The sequence below is a fragment of the Malus domestica genome, chromosome 05 (genome assembly GCF_042453785.1).
Source record: "Malus domestica chromosome 05, GDT2T_hap1".
Lineage (NCBI taxonomy): Eukaryota > Viridiplantae > Streptophyta > Magnoliopsida > Rosales > Rosaceae > Malus > Malus domestica.
This window is the reverse complement of record NC_091665.1, coordinates 15,482,039-15,500,595: the sequence shown is the minus strand read 5'-3', so window position 1 is coordinate 15,500,595 and position 18,557 is coordinate 15,482,039. Positions and strand designations below refer to the sequence as shown.

General features: G+C 38.6%; 1 protein-coding gene, 1 long non-coding RNA gene and 1 pseudogene across 8 annotated transcripts in view; all 3 read right to left on the bottom strand.

Moving 5' to 3' along the window:
• Positions 1 to 588: 588 nt before the first annotated feature.
• Positions 589 to 2,361, bottom strand: LOC103437358 (protein LATERAL BRANCHING OXIDOREDUCTASE 1-like; annotated as a pseudogene).
• Positions 2,272 to 3,843, bottom strand: LOC103437336 (protein LATERAL BRANCHING OXIDOREDUCTASE 1-like). The gene is made up of 3 exons (XM_008375811.4): positions 3,302 to 3,843; positions 2,793 to 3,120; positions 2,272 to 2,700 (listed from the first exon to the last, which is right to left on the bottom strand). The coding sequence occupies exons 1-3, from the start codon at positions 3,772 to 3,774 to the stop codon at positions 2,440 to 2,442; spliced, it is 1,062 nt and encodes a 353-aa protein (XP_008374033.1). The 5' UTR covers positions 3,775 to 3,843; the 3' UTR covers positions 2,272 to 2,439.
• A 5,282-nt stretch (positions 3,844 to 9,125) lies between these two features.
• Positions 9,126 to 18,557, bottom strand: part of LOC108172801 (uncharacterized) — a 40,008-nt gene continuing 30,576 nt past the window's right edge. The window contains exons 6-10 of one of the 7 annotated variants that reach the window (XR_011581278.1): positions 10,550 to 10,609; positions 10,437 to 10,486; positions 10,244 to 10,327; positions 9,637 to 9,738; positions 9,126 to 9,287 (exon numbers count right to left, since the gene is read on the bottom strand). This is a non-coding gene — a long non-coding RNA (uncharacterized lncRNA). The remainder of the gene's footprint in view (positions 9,288 to 9,636; positions 9,739 to 10,243; positions 10,328 to 10,436; positions 10,487 to 10,549; positions 10,610 to 18,557) is intronic. The other 6 variants (XR_011581282.1, XR_011581279.1, XR_011581280.1 and 3 more) reach the window with 6 other exon arrangements.

The window sequence follows — 18,557 nt, the reverse complement described above, 5'->3', positions numbered from 1 at the left end:
TTTTTGCTCATTTCATTTTAAATTTCAAAGCTTTCAATTTGTCCATGCTATCAATATCACCATTTTTCTATGTTTCTGTGAGTTTCTGGCAGTTGGGTTTCTTTATTTCGTATCCAAGCTGTCTGCCGTATGAATGTTCCCTTTTGATTCTCATATGTTTTTTTTTTTTTTTTTTTTCTCGAAGTGGTTGGAGCGTATTGCTTTTAGTGTTAAATTGCTTGAAGACTTCAGAAGATTAGGCGGCTTTCATCAGAAGAGTAGAGAGCGAGAAGGCGCCACAAGAAGGGGGCCAACCAAAGCGCGGGGCTGCGTGTGCGAGTCGGCCAGGTTTTCTTGTTAAGTCTTTATTGAAATTACTCAAACATCCTCACTTAGCAAGTGCTAACAAATCTCGTGGGTTGACCTAAGATAACCTATTATTTAACGGATGATTAACGGATTCACCTGTTAACAACCTAACTCGTTAAGCATCCACCTAAATACTAATTTAAGCGGATGAGTCGGATTGGGTTAACGGATCTAAAATGCCGGGTCTAATCTTTCAACCCGATTATTCTGATATACTTCTCGATATTGAGTTTCTTGTAATTACTCAGCTTTTTTTTTGTGAGCCATAAACTTGCCCCAGTTGTAAGGCCTATACTTGGCATCACTAATGAGCTCCTTCAATGGCTGGATTTGGGTGGTGTGATTGTTTGAGGAAGTAAGAAATCGAAAACCTATCATTCTCGGATTTAAAAAATCAACCCGTGTTCCACACTATGATATCCATCATTGCTCCAAACCTGTACAGGATAGTTAGCACATCTTGAGAAATGACTAATTTGAAAAGAAATTACTCAAATTTCAAAGTGGTCTTGAGCACAAAAAGATAATGTGAAGTTAGAAGAGCGGACGTGAAGAACATCAGCAACGTTGATGATATAGGCATTTGGGGTGGGTTTCACACGAATCCATGCTCCATCTGTTTTTCTCTTCAGTTCAAAAATCCTCCAACGTCATCCTAAGCCAGCACAGTGAAAGCACCAACGTCCTTATGGGACCAACACCAAGAGCTTTCTGAGGGGAAGGGCAAGGCGGATAATAATTGATCAAGATAGAACTTGTTTGGTCTTTGAAGTAGCTGCTGAACCTGTTTTCTGGTAACCCTAGGCTCAAGGCAATAAGTCCCATCAACTTGAGAGCCAGATTTTCGAGCATATTCTTCACAAGCAATCCTAGTCAGGGCAGTACATTAGATCAAACATATCGAGTTCCAAAGATAAGTTTGGCTTATTATACCCTTAGAGTTCACATGAGTTACCTGTATTCCCGAGGATACTTGGGCCATTGGTTACACCATTTGGTCTCTTCCTTGTCGTCGGGTTCAGGCAAAGCGGGGGCTAAAGTAGGCTCCTCCACTGTTAAATCAAACACCTCATTTCAGTCTCTGACATTTTTAGCATGCATGTCATAGTAACCCAACAAGCTTTTTTCATCCCTCCGAACCTTCCACTTCTCCTCCAAAGGCAGAGCAAAGAACTTCCTAGCAGCAATCTTAATCTTCTCTAGCTTATCCAATACCATCCCATGATTGATCACTTGGAAGAATCCCCCAGTCTATGCATGGCTTGCCTATTTCTATAACAAGCTCTTCAATGGATTTTGAGTCGACATTGGAGTCTGGTGAGTTTATTGGAGAGAAGTCAATCAAGGGTATTCCAGGTCTGTGATCAGGGTCTTGGATGAAATATAGATCAACTTCTCCCAAAGCAGTGGAGGCAACAAGTATATTGACTTGTAGGTTTTAAAATTTTGGATGGATGTCAATTGTGTGTTTTTTTTGGTAATCTTTTTCTTTGCTGTGACCTCATTGCAGACTAATAATTTGTTGTAGGGTATTACTTTATGCTTTTAAATAAGTAGGATGGATTAAAACAGATTGTATCAGTTTACTGTACTCGCAATAAAATTTACGAAATTATTAGTCCATTCAGAACTAAGCCAAGGTCTTTTGTCACTTGAGTAATGTACTATTGTTACTTGTACCCCGTTTGCTAATTGTATTGCAAATCACGTCTATCGGAAGTTATAGCATGCGTACACCTCAGATCTGAAGATAAATCAGGTTCCAGATTTGTGTTCAACCCTTAAATTCATAGGTTCCTTACAGCACAGACAATTAATTTCAATGCGATCAGAGCTACGTTCTTTTCTTGATAAGGACATAGAATAGGACTAATTATTGTTATTAATAGAGGTGAAGGGGTTCTCTTAAATTCGTTCTTAGTCTTTGAAGCAGAAAAATATTACTGATTTTATTGACACATTAAGCAGCCCATGTCCACAAGTTCGTTACAAGTTCTCTATACAGCGTGGCATTATTTTTGGAACTGATATACAAAAGGAAAAAGAACTAACATACTATCACCCAGTAATACTCTTTAGGATCCAACCCACTTATTCTGATACCCGGAAATGATGAATTTGGATGTTCTCGACATTAAGTTTCTTGAAATTACTGAGCTTTCTGTTGGTCATAAACTTGCCCCAGCTGTAGGGCTTATACTTGGCAGGGTTTTGCTCATTTGTCAGATCCTCCAAAGGCTTGATTAGTGTGTAGTGTGATGGATTGAGGAAGTAAGGAATAGAAAATCGTTCCTTCACCGAGTTCACCACAACCCTGTGTTCCACACTCTGATATTTTTCATTGGTCCAAACCTGCATAAAACATATTCATTTGTTATGTGAAGTGATTTGATGCGTGTTTTTTATGAGCATAATAAGTTTGTATCAAGTTTGAAGAGTGAAACCTGAATGCTGTCACCAACATTGATGATATAGGCATTTGGGGTGGGCTTGACCCGAATCCATGCTCCGTCTGTTTTCCTCCTCACTTCCAGCCCTCCGACATCATCTTGTGCCAGCACGGTTAAAGCACCGCCATCCTTGTGGTGGCCAACACCAAGAGCTAACTGAGGGGAAGGACAAGCCGGATAGTGGTTGAGTCTGATAGAACTTGTTTGGTCTTTGAAATAGTTGCTAAGCCTGTCTTCTGGCAAGCCTAGGCTCAAGGCAATAAGTCCCATCAGCTTCAGAGCTAGCTTTTCGACTTCTTGAGCATATTCCTCACATACCTCCCTGGTCAAGGAAGTGCATTACATCATATAAATGAATTGTTGCGAGTGAGATGTTTTTTATTTATTTTTTATTTTTTTTAACTATAGCATGGTAGGTGTAATTGACCCTATGAATCCTAAACTTTTTCTACCTATAACAATTTATGATTAGCTAAATCTATTCATACTATTCGATGAATTACCTGAACTCCGGAGGATAATCAGGCCATTGGTTATACCACTCAGTCTCTTCCTTGTCCTCAGGTTCAGGCGAAGCCGGAACTAAAGTAGGCTCCTCCACTGTGAAATCAAACACCTCCTTCCAGTCTCTGACATTCTTCGTGCGCTCGCTGTCATAGTAACCCAACACGCTTTTTTCATCCCTCCGGATCTTCCTCTTCTCCTCCAAAGGCAGAGCAAAGAACTTCCTAGCAGCAGTCTCAATCTTTCGGAGCTTATCCAGTACAACCCCATGGTTTATCACTTGGAAAAAGCCCCACTCCTGGCATGCATTACCTATTTCCCTAACAATCTCTTCAACGAGTTTAGGGTCAGTAGCGGAGTCTGGGGAGCTTATCGGAGACAAGTCGATCAAGGGAATGCCCTCGACTTCGGTGATGGAGAGTTTAGGCCTGTGATCAGGGTCCTGGATGAAAGCTAGATCAACTTCTCCCATGCCTAATAATGCTGGTTTAAGAAAGAAGTTTTTTTTGCAAGAAGAGCTAGCCAGTTGATGCAAATCAATGCAACAATTGGTAAGTTTTATAGTGTCAGTGGCGGAATTTTAATCTTGAATGTGGACGGTTTTTGGTAAATTCCTAGGTGGGGGTTTCCTAGTGCTGCACGATTTTGCTTTGGATGGCTGTGACGTTTTCTCTTTTTATTCTCTGCTATGATGCCATTGCATACGTAGAGCAACATATTTGGAACCAAAACCAACTTGACGAAACTGTAAAAAGGAAGGGAAAAAACTTGAAACTTATTCCCGTATTTTTAACTATTCATCTGCATGTATAGATGCAAATTGTATTCTTCCTCAATACCGGAGGAGGCCATTGTTTACGTGTCGTTTTTATGACATACCCGATATCTTCACGTGTCATGTCGTATAATACTCGTTACATGTTAAAGAAAATATATATAAAAAATAAATAAGTAAATAAAAAACGTAATACAAAAAATGTAAGTGAGATTAAATCATACGACTATTGTTGTGGTATGATGTTTTAACAATTTTTTTTAATTAATGTAAAAGAGTGAAATATATATATATATACCCTCGTAATGACAAGCTCGACAACTTGAAGAGGTCAACTCCGAAATTCGCTACCATAATCCCATAAATCATATATTTGAATTTAACCGTTGATTTTCGCTTATGTTTACGTTCCATTCTTCAAATCGGATTTCGTATTTTTTTTGTCCAATTCATTTTTCTTGAAAACATGATACTTTAGCGGATGCAGATAGATGAACAGTGCAGATCGTTGATATTATATTCTAATTTTTACAGTTAGTGAATATATTCTTCGGAGTTTATGAAGTCTCTAGAAATTATATAACATCGATTCATTTTTCAGTTGACCGTAAACATTCCAACATGATATCGACAATCTGAATAGTTCATCTTCTGCATCCACTAAAAGTTCATGTTTTCAAAAGCGAAACTCTGAAAAATGAAATTCAGTGAGAAGAATAGAGCATAAACGACAATCGACGGTTAACAAGTGATTAGATATATATATATATATATATATATATATATATCTAATTTTGTGCTCGAACAATAAACACTATTCATGACTATTTGGAGGGTTTTAAAAATCTAAACGATGATATAACCATCGTCTAAGCTTAAAGGATGCCGTCACGAGCGTTTGTACATTCTTTTAACATTTTTCACACTTTTACGTTAATTATTACGAATTTTTATTCATTTTGAACTCCTCCTAAAAGCATGAGGGTTTGTAGGATTTTAAAAATCCAAACGATAATATACCCATCCTCAAAGAACAGAGAATGAGATCACGAGTGTTTGCATATTTTTTTTCACCTTTTTTTCACACTTATAAATTAATTATTATGAATTTTTTAATGTGCTTTGGTATTTTTAAATTGCTTATTTTTAAGGTGTTTTGGAATTTTATAAGAACAACTAAGTGAGATTAAATACTATGGCTATTGTAGTAAGATTTTCTATTAGTTTAACATTATCAAATTCACTTTTTCTTATCAGGTTGAAGCATGTTACCTGTGGGTAAACCGGTTAAGAAGTTATTAAGGAGTTGTTAACGTGTGAGCCAATAACGACACAATTAGTTAACGTGTTGATCCGAAACTCGTTATTTTTGTGTCGTTTCGGGTCGGGTAAACATGTTGTGTAAGAAATTGCTAGGTCTAAGCTCAAGTGAGGTGGGCCACAAGTGTTGTCCCGTCCTCGGATTTCACTATTTAATTTTTTGTATTTCGTATTTTCAAGAAATTATTATTATTTTCCTTTAATTATAGAGTTTTGATTACTTAGTTATAAAGTTTGATTTTTGTTAATTAGTTATTAAAAATTCATAGACCTTTCTGGGTCACTCTTCGTATTTTAGGATAGAGCTCAATCCCAGAAGTGCATAGGGGAATCCATGCACGAATCAGAATTATAATTAAGAAGTCAGAGTCTATAAGAAAAATGAAGAAGTCAGAGGCGTTTTAAGTTTGGGGGCAATTTGATAATTTTCCTCCTAAACCTCTAATAAAAACCCCTGCAGCCACTTTGAACAAGACATACTTGAGTTGGGTCCTTTTTTACCCGGTTTTGGACTTGCAACACATGAAATTTCACCATACTATTTTTCCTTAATTCGACCTCTATTTAGGTGATCTTGGTGTCTATAGAAGGCTTTTGACGATTCGAACGTCCTGATGGGGTTGGATTTTTCAAATTTTTACCCACTTTTCCTAGTCGAAGTAGCAAAGTCTAAGGTTTTTACCGCGGTTTTCCCTTTTTCTGAGAATCCAGCAACCATTTTCATTGAGTGAGGTATGAAACTTCATCCATTCTACACAATGTTTAAGTTGGTATGCTTTGTTCCTATGTTGATATCTGTTTTAGAGTGGGGTCTTTAGAAACCTATGTGGGACCTTGATTTTTCAAGGCTAGAGTAAGGTTGATACGAATACTGTTATCTCATAAGTCCAGTCATGTAATTGCCAGCTTCGGGCGAAGCTGTATCAAACGAAGCAGGGTGCCACCATCACTCTACTCCGAGGCAATAGGAAGAGTCTTGGCGACTCTGTTGGATGACCATACTTGTTTCATAAGACACGTGATTTGATTCGAATTTAGACACAATCGGATCCTATAAGTCTTGGAGTCCTTACAATCTAGGGATAGGCGTGCGCCACAAGTAATCACAACTCCTAAGAGGATACAATATCTACTTACTAGATATCCTCTAGGATTCTCTCGACTTAGAATGAAGATTTTATCCTAAAAAGGTCTCTCTCCCACAGTATGAATACACCCATATAAGATCCATCTACGGTAACGCAATCTATACACTTGAATTCTCTTGCCCACTGCTTGAGTCTAAAAATCATTCACTAACTTAACCGTCAGAGAGCCTTTGGCCGGCACACCCTCGGCCTAAGGTTTTCTTACGGTTGATTTACTATTTTGCATGCACAAGTTTACTCGAATTTGTGCTCAACCATTGATCACGGAGGTGCGCAAATTTGGTTCTAATAACCTATAAATCCAATTCCAATTTTCCCAATGGTTTTGGCCCGTTTCCAGCTAGCATTGATCATTGGGATAGTTATGAAAGTTGATCATTGTGTTGAGTTCTACATGCTTGTAAAATTTGGTGTGATTTGAAGATAGTTGAAAAATTAAGTTTCCGTTCGGCAGAAACTGTTGTGCATGACATGGCCAAGGACCCGAATTTGTCCTTTTAGCATAATTGCAATGCCCTGAATCTATTTTGGTATCCGTTTGATGCAATTCTGTTGTTTAAGACTCATTGGACAAGTCGCAGCTTGGAATGCCACCGCTTATATGATCCTTCATAGCATTTTGCATGATGAAAAGAAACATTTGATTCACCTTTTCCCACTTAGAAAATTCCTCTCGTTGTTGACTAGTGCTCTCACTAGTTAGGGTTGGAGATTGGAGCTGTTTAAAACAATAAGAAACTCAACATGCTTAAATGCATTTCGATTTGCTACTTCCAAGTCTTGAAAATGTTTCCTTTCAACTTCAATATTAACGAGATTGAGCATAACAACATCCTTTGCAAATCCATAAATTTGTGATAGTTAAGAGAAAAATAGCTGCATTGTCACTCTAAAGCTATAGAACCAGTCAGACATTTGGGCAAGATAAATGTCAATATATATATATATATATATATATATATATATATATATGAATGAATTTACAAGTCTTAAATAGCTAAATATAAAATCCAAGAATTTAAGCAAAAAACACCACCTTTGGGCAAGAAGTTTTCACAAAACTTCACGTCAATCATACTCACCTTACACTAAGTTATAACGAACCCAGCACACAATTTCTTTGGAAACAAGTTTATTTGTTTATGTATATGAACTACATTCTTATTTTCATAAGTGAATCCTTTGAAGAAAAAAAAGAAGATAAATAAACTACTTTGGTAATTCATTTAAAGAATCAAGAGAGGAATCAAAATCATCACCTAAGTTATAGTCAAATAACTCCTCTATTAAATCCACCGGACAAACAAAAAGCATGGTCTCCAATGTCATCCATATTAACAAGACGAAAAGGATTGAGAGTTGATATGAACATCACAACAGACGATATAATTGAAGTATGTACAATTATAAGATAAACAAAAACGCAGCGGAAATAAACAACACAATTTTGATATTTGAAGCAAATTTAAGGCTTTGATTGACCGGCTCTGATACCACATGAAAACATAATATATATAGTCATAATGAAACATTATCGAAACTAATTAAACCCTAATTGATACCAATTTGTACCTGAAGAGGAACTCATGATGGTTGAGTTCACAATTTAGTCTTCTCTTCTCTGAGTTCCTTACATTTTTGCTCTTAATAGGATAAACGTATGAATGAACCAGTTCACCGGAGAAGTGAGCCTAAAAACGATAGTTTTATGGGATGTAACTACTCTTACTATCACGGAGTCGAATATTAGCAATTCCCCAAGTGTTTTTAATCACTTCACAATACAAAACGAGTTCGCTTTATTGTATCCATAATATTTAATATTCTTAAATATATTAAGACCAACAATAATTTTAGCCAATTACTTATACATCAAAATAAATATACACCAAATATAGTTTAGTCACACTCACACACAATGGTTCGTTTACTAATTTGTAATCAGAATGAGAGGAATTGAATTGAGGAGGAGTTGGAATGTGAAGGAGTCATAATTGAACTTTTAAAATCGGACTAGGAATGATACCATTCCATATAAGTTGTTTAGTAATTTAGGTAAATCTAAATGAAAACTAATATGATTACAAAAATGCTCTTATTCTAAATAAATTATTTTTATGTTCTTATTGTTTTTCAATTATTTTATATACTAATTAATTATTAGGGAGCCTTACACATAGAGACACGAACATATGTCATATTTCACACAACTCCACAACTTTTAAAACATTTGAAGGAGAGACAAAAAAAACCCCAAACAACACAAAACCTTGCCTAGAGAAAAGGAAACAGACTTGAGAAAATTAGAGCCCATGCTCTCAAGGATAACGATTAAGAAATGGCCAAAGTTAACCACTATACGACAAAATTACTGTAACAAATTGGGATGTGCTATCCACACACCTTAAATTACTTCTCACACACACTTGTTAATTTCTATCCGTTGATCTTCTTCAATTCATCAAATCCGACTGCCGAAAATTAAAAGGGTGTGTGAGAAGTAAAATAGGGTGTGTGGATATCACACCCCCACACACCCCAACAAATTATTGGCCCTACTCAAAACACATAACTGATGTGTTGATTCTTATCTTCCCCAAAATTCATTGCGAAACTCTCTGATGCAAAAATCATATCACAAAACCCTAAATACACTTCATAGATTTCAATATTTCACACTTTTAGAAAGTAACTAGAAAATAAGCCCACGCGTTGCGGCGGGAACCACTGTTTCAAGCATAACTGCATAAATAAGACACATTTAATCTGAATAAATTCAACACAATCATCAATGAATAGAGAGACACATGAGTGAATGAGGTCGATAAGATAAGCAGCTTGGCTTTTACATGCATTCAACTAAACATTGCACAATTAGCAGCTTGGCTTTGAAAGGGGGGAAGGAACAATCATGTGTAATTTACAGTTTATATGGTGAGACTTGCATAATCCACTCAATCATTGTCGTTCCTATACATTCTTCATAAATTATATGAAAATTATGGGGAAAAGAAACTACATGCATACATGAAATAAAATTGTATCACAATAGAATTATATCATGAACAAAATAAGGATAGAATGTGTTTACCTAGTGTTTTTCTGCTGGGAAAGAAGTCTGGTTTTGCATTAGTTGGAAATGACCTTTTTTCTGGCAATTTTATAGGATGTCATCAATTTTTTGTGCATTTCTCTGTGAAATGTACATTAGATAAGAGTTTGATTAAACATATAAAAAAAATGGTTTAGTATGGTGTAAACACAAAATTACACGTGTATCAGTTGGGATAGCAAAACCTTTACAAATAAGATTGCAATTGAAGGTTAAACCCCTCAATCGTCATATGCGTTCACAAAATGTAAACTGATTGGTATGTTTAAGCAGTGATGATGATACTTTTGGTCTAGCATAGTTAGCAATATGTGTAGTACATGTATTACCCTAATTGTATCTTAATTATTAATCATTATAAGACTAAAATCTCTCCTCAAGCTTGTAAAGAAGCTTGAGTTTAAATTCATTTTCCTACTTTGAACAAAACTTTACCCAGATACCTCAAATAATTGGAATCATACAAAAACCAAGCATCCTAGTAGCTAGCTAGTACATGAAATCGTGGTTTCACTGATTATATTAAAAATATTAAGAAACTTTTTAGATACGAAAAAACACAAATAAAGTTTGAAAAATCACTTACTGAATGCCCAAGATAGAGATCCTTATTTCTAGCAACCTTTCCAATCCTGGCTAGCCATCTTCCATGTTGATGACGTCTGCTACACTGAGACGAAACACAAAGAGATTTTAGAGATTTTTATTTGGTATATATATTATTTCTCATCGATATTTTATCTAAATTATTATATAAAATTATGAATAGCTAATAAGACCTTGTAATTCTTCTGTACATTGAAGCCCCTCTTCAGAATCAACTGCTTTTCTTGTAAAGACCGCATTATGTTAGTAATCGATTAGCATTTAAATGATGTGGTATATATTGTACCTATATGGTATCATCAAGACCTTGCGTCTTCATTCACATTCTCAAATAGGCAATATATACCTGCAAGAAAGCAATGGAACAATATACCCATTAAAAAACGTCACAAAAAGATTTGTAGAAATTGTCCCAACTATTATAATTATATGATTCTATTGGCATATTCAGACTTCAAATTTGATGGAGAAGCTAATTTATCAAATAGAATAATGATAGAGAAATTATTAACTGTGCCCTGTAATTTTCAACAGAAAAAACAAATTACTATGTCTAACCACATTTCATAAAGGCCATTTTCCTAGAAAATAGGTTAATCAAACTGAACTGAAAAGCAAGAGGTCAAAAATCACAAAGAAATGAAAAATAATTGTTGATGCACAAAATCAGTGAGGACTTTAGTACAATAGAAAGTGTTAGGTTTGTAACCTTCGCTAGATTACTCTGGTCACAAGTGTGGATAAGTATGTAAATGGATAGAGACAGGAAAGCAAACACAAGATGTACGTGGTTCACCCAGATTGGCTACGTCCACGGAGTAGAGGAGTTCTCATTAATTGTGAAGGGTTTACATAAGTACATAGGTTCAAGCTCTCCTTTAGTGAGTACACGTGAATGATTTAGTACAAATGACATTAGGAAATTGTAAACACGAAAATTCCTGAAACAAACGAGACAAGAACCCGTGTACAAAATAATATTTGTAGTAATGATTTAGGGGTTACAATCTCTCTTAAATTTGATCCTCTGATTCGATCTCCGTAAGGTGTTGATTTGTGGATGCTTCGTTGATCCAAGGGCCGTCGAAGCTTGATCTTGGATGAACTGTTGGAAGTTTCTTCAAGAGCACTCGGGGCTTGATCTTGATGAACAGTTGATGGATGGATCTTCAAGGGCTTTTGGGCTTGATCTTGAAGAACAGTTGTATGTGTGGATTTGTTGATGTTGTTGATCCAAAGGGCCGTTGGGGCTTGATCTTTAGGATGAATGGATGATGAACGATGAACACTTTCTTCAAGGGCTGTCGGGGCTAGATCTTGAATTAGTGGAAGTGCTTCAAGGGCCGTCGGGGCTTGATCTTGAAGGAGGGTTTGATGAAGAACGAATAGAGCTTTCTTGATCCTTCAGGATTCGCTTGGGAGCTTTAGAGTTTCAAAGCTTCAAGGTTTTGGTGTAATGTGAATTGGTGAATTGAAATGAATGAAATTGGCTTCTATTTATAGAATTCCAAAACTTGATTTTTTTTATTTAAATAATTAGATGAAATAAATCATTTCTACCAGGTGTTGACACGTGTCCTGTTTGATGACTTTTCTGATTTATTTTGATTTTTCGTTTAGTCACACGTACGTCTAAAATTTATGTGACACATGAGCATTGAAATTGTAACTATTGGTCAACATTTATTTCACCGAAATTTCAATGTCTACAAATGCCCCCACTTCAAGGCGCGTCGTATACATGTGCTTGTCACGTGTAGGAGATGCATTTTGAAGTTCCTTAATGTAGATGTCAATCCAAGGGCCGTCGATGCTTGATCTTGAATTGGGCTGGAAGTTTCTTCAAGGGCCGTTAAGGCTTGTTCTTGAACTTTGTTTGAAATTTCTTCAAGGGCCGTCGAGGCTTGATCTTGAAGGTTGAAATTGGACCACAAGGAGCTTCATGTGGTAGATGATCTTTGGCTTTGGTAGTGGATGAATTGGCACGTATTTGTTTTTGCGCTTGTTGACTTTCCACATCTTTGATCTTGAACTGGGTTGGAGGATTTTCTGGATTCCTCCAATTGTTGACTTTCCATAGCTTATTCTTGAACTGGATTTGATTCAAGGGTGGTGGACGCTTGATCTTGAATCGGACTTGTGATTTCCTCAAGGACCGTCGAGGCTTGATCTTGAATTTGGCTGGAAGCTTCTTCAAAGGCCGTTGAGGCTTGATTCTTGAAGGTTGACTCGAATATATGGCAAGCAGGCACGAGGTGAAGGTGACGACTTGTTGCTTTGTTCAATCTTTCTAATTCACACCTGAGCAGTTTGGTTAACGGTATGATCTTCAAGATTGATAGGCTATTCTTCCAGTTGGTGACTTGATCTTTAAGGATTTGATTCAAGGGTGGTGAATCGGCATGTGCAGCCCACAACGCCTAGCGAGTCGACCCAAGAATTTAAGGGTCAAAACGAGTCCACTACCCAGAGTGATTGCAACCCTGATGATATGAGATACTTTTGATTTTGAAGAAGTAGCGGATGAATCAGCACGTGCTTTGTTGTGCTTGTCTACACATGCTTCAATGTATCATTTTCCCTTGCCTTATCTGTTCTTCTAGAAGATGTGGTATCTTCTTTGGAAGCATAAGATGTTGAGACAATGGGTACTTCGAGAGCAGTGCTAGGTAAGCAATCAGGGAAGGGTTTCAGGCAGTTGGTTCCAGATCGGAAGATTGATACCAAGTGCTGGTTGATTGCTTTCTTTCTCCTTGTCCTGCAGGTAAGAACAAGCACAAAGAAAATGACAGGGAGAAAGTATGATATGAAATACTCTTGCTTTCGAAGAAGTGGTGGCGATTGGACAGCGTTGCACAGCGAGGCTTTGTTATTCGGTGATGGTGCCGTCAATATGTTGTTGAAGCTTCTCGAGCTTTTGGATTCAACTCAGACTCCTTCTGTTGGGTTGGTTGATTGTGCAGGGAAGGGGAAACTTGATTTTGAAGGAAATCAGCACGTTGTCTCCACATGCTTCAAGGTATCATTTTCACTTGCCTTATCTGTTCTCCAAGCAAAGGTGGCATCTTCTTCGGAAGTACATCAGCAGCTGAAGACGAGTACTCGAAAGCAATGTCAGGTAAGCAACTAGGAAAAGGTTCCAGGTAGTCGGTTCCTTACCCGGAGTTTGAGTAGAGGTTCTGACATATTGCTTTCTTTATCTTTGTCTTTGCAGGTAAGAACAAGGACAAAGGAAAGGACAGAGAGAAAGCATGATATGAGATACTCTTGCTTTCTACCCTGGTGATATGAGATACTTTTGCTTTGGTGTCATTTGTTTGCAAAGGTATTTCCGGAGAGAAAGAAACTTGAGTATTTCGAGAGGCTCTACTGGAAGTGCACTCTCGGAAGTGAGGAAGGGTTGGGCATTTTTTTACAAGTCTGCCCTACTATGGAGGACGAAGGTCGACATATAAAGGAATTTTCCAACAGCCAGCAGTGGCACTATTCCTTTACTCTTGTCAGCAACCGTTGGGTAATTGAAACTGTAAGATTCACACGTTTTCGACTTTGTCAGAAATCTTTGACAAAATCGCCCGTAATTTCCGCAAAGCTGAGGTTGCATGTGAAAGGTGCTGACAAGTCTAAAAAAGTCGATCTTTTGAAATTTGAAGGTCGGCCCGTGGTTTCTGAGCAGGCCCAACTTTTGAGAAAGCATGCGCCTCTTCGATTTCTGAGATGACGCCTCTTCGATTTTTAAGCATGAGCCTCTTCGATTTCTGATTTTTATAGAGGCAACAATTGTGTTCCAAAAGCACACTTGAGAGTTGCTGCTTGTAGAAGTTCCCCTCTTACACTTCTAAGATCTTGATCTATCCGACCTCTTCTTTTCTTTCAACATTTCTAAAAATGGCTTGCCCATCTGACCGTCGTCTTGACTTGATTATTGGGGAAGATGCTGACATGCATTCTCAAGAGAACATATGGCACCCATCCTTCGTATCCCCTACTGGTCCTCTTACGGTTGGGGACTTTGTGATGAAGAACGATATCACTGCTATGGTGGTTGCTAGAAATCTTCTCACCCCCAAGGATAGTAGGATCCTTTCCAAGTGGTCTAATGAGCTGGCTGTTCATGACTTTCTGGCCTTTAATGTTCAGTGTGCAGGCTTTGTATCAAATATGGGCCAACACCTTCTTGCTCGTACTCGCCAGGTCAAATCCTTGATGGCTGAGGTGGCGAGCCTTAAGCAAGAGATTAGAGGGCTTAAGCACGAAAACAGAGAGTTGCACATGCTCGTAAATAGTTATTCAACGAGCATGAAAAGAAAGCTCGACCAGCTGCAGGAATCCGAAGGTCGGATTCAGAGTGACCATCAGATGTTTGTGGCTTTACTCCAAAGGCACCTATTGCCTTCGTCTTCTAGAGTTTTATCGAGTGTTGAGGCTCCAAACAGTCAACCTCCGGCAGCTATTCTTCCTGGAGTTCCGCCGAGTGATGAGGCTTCACACGAGCAACCTTCGTAAAGGCTCCCTCCTGTATTTTTTTTTTCATATGTAAAATGTACATTTATGTAAATTTTCAGAGAAATCAATAAATGAGCCTTATTTCATTTTGTGTGTGTGTGTGTATGAATTTTTCGCTGTCGATGAGACTGGCACCATCAATATTTTCCTTCTTTTTCCCAATTTGCATGTCTGTCCCTTTTGCTTTCTGGACACCACCATCCCTTAACAAATGATGGCTATCATTCTCCTTTTTTTTTTCTTTTTTTTTTATTATTTTATTATTTTATTATTTTATTATATTTTATTTTTTTGCATGGTGCACATGCACCACCAGAATTCCAAAACTTGGTGCGTGAAGCACCCAAATCCCTTACAATTTTTTTATAAATGATGGTCGGCCACCTTCTTTTGCTTTTCCATTTTTTTGTATTTTTTTATTATTTTCTTTGCATGGTGTTGGAAGCACCTAAATTTTGTAATAATATATACATATATTTTATATTTTCTTTGACATGGTGCATGAAGCACCCAAATTTTTTTTATTATATTATATATATATATATATATATATATATATATATATATATATATTTTCTTTTCTTTTCTTCACTTGGATGGACGAGTTGAGCCTATAAAATAACCATAGACATAACCTCCTTCTGTTGTAAACGTTCTTCTCTGCTTTGCTACTTGTCGGACTGGTGAACTTTGGAGCTTGGAGCTTGGAGCTTGTCACAGACCACGTGGTGTTGTGCAAAAGACTGTAGCTGGATTTTGTTGTGTGGTGCCTTTTGGTCACAACTTTCCTTGGTGGTGACGTTGCCATGCACATTGACCTTGCCACTTGCCGTGGGTGTGCATGTCTTATATATATAAAATATGATATGTCTATTTTTTATGCACAATGTATGTGCCCCCACTGATGGATTTCTTTGCAGTAATGCCAGGAATCTTTAATTTTAAGAAGGCAGAGCATGATGCCGTGACTCTCACGAAGCTTTCAGAGACGTGGTTGTTGGTGGCGGAGTGAGCAGGTTGCCTAATGCTTACTCCAGAGACTGCAACGGGGTTTTGCTGTGTAGTGCCTTTTGATCACAGTTTTTCCTCGGTGGTACGCTGCCGTGTGGTGCTGTGCAAGAGCCTGTAGCGGGGTTGCGTAGTGCAATTGCATAGCATTTTGGTTTTCTTTGCCAGTGTAGCATGCTTTTAAAGGACCACTCTGTAGCTGCCCTATTTGCCGTTCTGCTCAAGTTTTGTGGCTGATTTTTTTTTTTTTTTTGCAGTCATGGTATTTTTCAAGTGTTTTAAGAGCAACACCATCACCATTCTTGTGAAGGATGGCGATTTGCAAGATGAGGGGACAACATTGAAGCTTTACACACCACTGACTGGTCCTAAGGCGCTTGCTCTTCTCGCGAAAGACAACTCCATGCATATTAAGTCGTGGTCTTCCGAAGTATCTTGGGAGGTGGTAGACTTTGTTCGACCAAATACGAAGAAGAACGCGTGCATATTGAGGGTTTTTATCTTGAATCCTTCGCACCATGCTCATGACAATCATTCGGCCTCGTTTAATCTTCTTAGTGATCACATCCGCAGCGGAGCTATGGCTTGGAATGCTACCCTGTCGACTACTGGAGAGGCCGTCTTTGATGAGTTTTGTTGGGAGTGGCTTAAAGATGTCTTAAGCTGATCTAAAGATCTGCTTACTAACGTGGGCCTTTACCACGCTGTGTAAGCATCTTTGTTTAGTTATGATCGCCATTCTTCTGTCCTTCGTGCGTTCTTTGAGCATTGGTGTTCGACGACCAATACACTTCACACGGCGCAAGGGGAGATGTCAATTTCACTTTGGGATCTTCACAGGATAGGAGGCTTGCCCATCCAAGGTAAGTTTTACGACGAGGTCGTTCCCAGCTCTGAGGAACTTTCTCTTTGCAATAGCCAATGATTGCCTGCGAGTTGCCGCTGTTTGTTTTTGGCGTATCACAAGCTTTTCTAGGATGCTCAAGGTAAATCAGGCGTGAGGATTTCCTCATGGATTCGATTTTGGTACTGGGAGGCCATGAGGTATAAGAAGCCTTTGAAGAAAAATGGTAGTAATAAGACCACTAGGCCAAATGGAGACTCAGACCCGTCCGGTGTTATTGGCTTAACCAAGCGCCGTTCTTCTGACGAGTTGAGAGCGTTTGAGGATCTTGGCATAGCATCAGAGCATGTGGATGAGTCTTACCTAGCTGCTTTCTTAGCTTGGTAGCTTTGTAAGTTTGTTTTCCCAACAGGCGACGTCAACTTAGTTCGTTCTGGAGTTTTCAAAGTTGCTAGCAAGATGGCTGCAGGGGAGTCTTTTAGCCTTGCTATTCCGGTCTTAGCCAACATTTATAATGGCTTGAGCATTGTTTCGAACTCGGCAAGCACTGAAGATCGTGTTGCTGTGCTCCCTTACCACTATGTGTATGGTTGGTTGGGTGAATACTTTGGCACTCATTTTTCTTTATTGACTCTAGACAAGTTAATGCCTTCTTCGTCGACTGCAGCCAAGTTGGGGCCTTTGATGACGAAGTATTCTGGCATGCTCTCCGCGAAGATCCTTGATGATTTGCAGGCGCGAGCGCTATTTAAAAGTTGTGAAGATTTGAGGATGGACCCCTTAGCGAGAGTTGGCTTGGTGCGGCGAGGCATGGTAGACGAATCGCATCTCCACTTCTTAGACTTGTCTTATCTTATAAGTCTTCGCTCGGGGTTTGTTTCTTTGCGACAAGAAGACCAATGCATTGTTCAGCCATATAGTCCCCACCGTTTCAGCAGGCAATTTGGTTTTGTCCAAAACGTGCCAAGCAAGCTGAAGGAAAAGAATCAATCGGCATCCTTGCAAGCCGTGTATATGCATTGGGAGTCTTGTACCCGTGCATGTACAAAAGTTGTTATCACCCTGCCAGCCAAGGACGAGTTCAAGAGTAATCCAGTGACCCATGTTTACGTACGTTGGTGGTCAAAGGTACATTATAAGAACTTGGGGATGGCAAGTGGTACCAATCCTTCTCATTCAGACAATGATATGTTGAAAGAGGGTTGTCCTGTGGTTCCTATGCAACTGGCACCTCTTGATTGCGCTAGTGCGGCTCCCTTGCAAGATAGACCTGTAGCTTTAGCTCCTCAACACCCATGCTTGTCTCCTCGATATCCGGATGCTTTTGTAAAGGCGGGAGATGAAGTTGATTCGCACAAAGATGGATTTATTTTGCAGCAGCGTCAACAAGTTTTAAACAAGCCACCACTTGAGGGTGCTCAGGTTGGCAGCGATGTCAATTTTTGTCATAAGAAGAAAGAAGTGTTTAAGCCTTTTCAATTCGATGACCGTGTGCCATTTGAGAGAGGTGTATGTATTTCCTTTTCTCTCGTGATTTCTTCTGCTTTCACCATTTTGGCTTTCGTTTCTAACATCTTTCTGTGTCTTCTTTAGGTTGGGCCTTCTTATCCTTGTGATTTGGCAACGGCAGATGTTTATTCCTATATGGAGATGCTATTTAGAGGTGACCTACCTACAGACAGGGAGATCGAGGATCCGCCTGGTGCAGAGGTTGTTCCAAATCTGCCGAACTTCCGAGTTTGCCATGTGTAGGTGAAGGTATGCAAGAACCCGTCATGCGTCCAACACCTTTGCCAGCTAGCTCTGAGATCTCTTTGAGAGGGCCAAACCTTAGCGGTACTGATATTGACACGTGTCACGCTATGATTGGCTATGAGATCTCTTTGAGAGAATGATCTCTATTTATAGAAGAGAGTTTCTAGTTTCATTCTGACAT

Bases quoted from the DNA above. Each gene is read 5' to 3' on its own strand.
- LOC103437336 (XM_008375811.4), bottom strand. From the start codon at position 3,774: ATGGGAGAAGTTGATCTAGCTTTCATCCAGGACCCTGATCACAGGCCT. The intron at 3,121-3,301 runs GTAATTCATCGA...TTCCTTGACCAG, and splicing joins GATTATCCTCCGGAGTTCAG to GGAGGTATGTGAGGAATATG. The intron at 2,701-2,792 runs GTTTCACTCTTC...TGTTTTATGCAG, and splicing joins ATGTTGGTGACAGCATTCAG to GTTTGGACCAATGAAAAATA.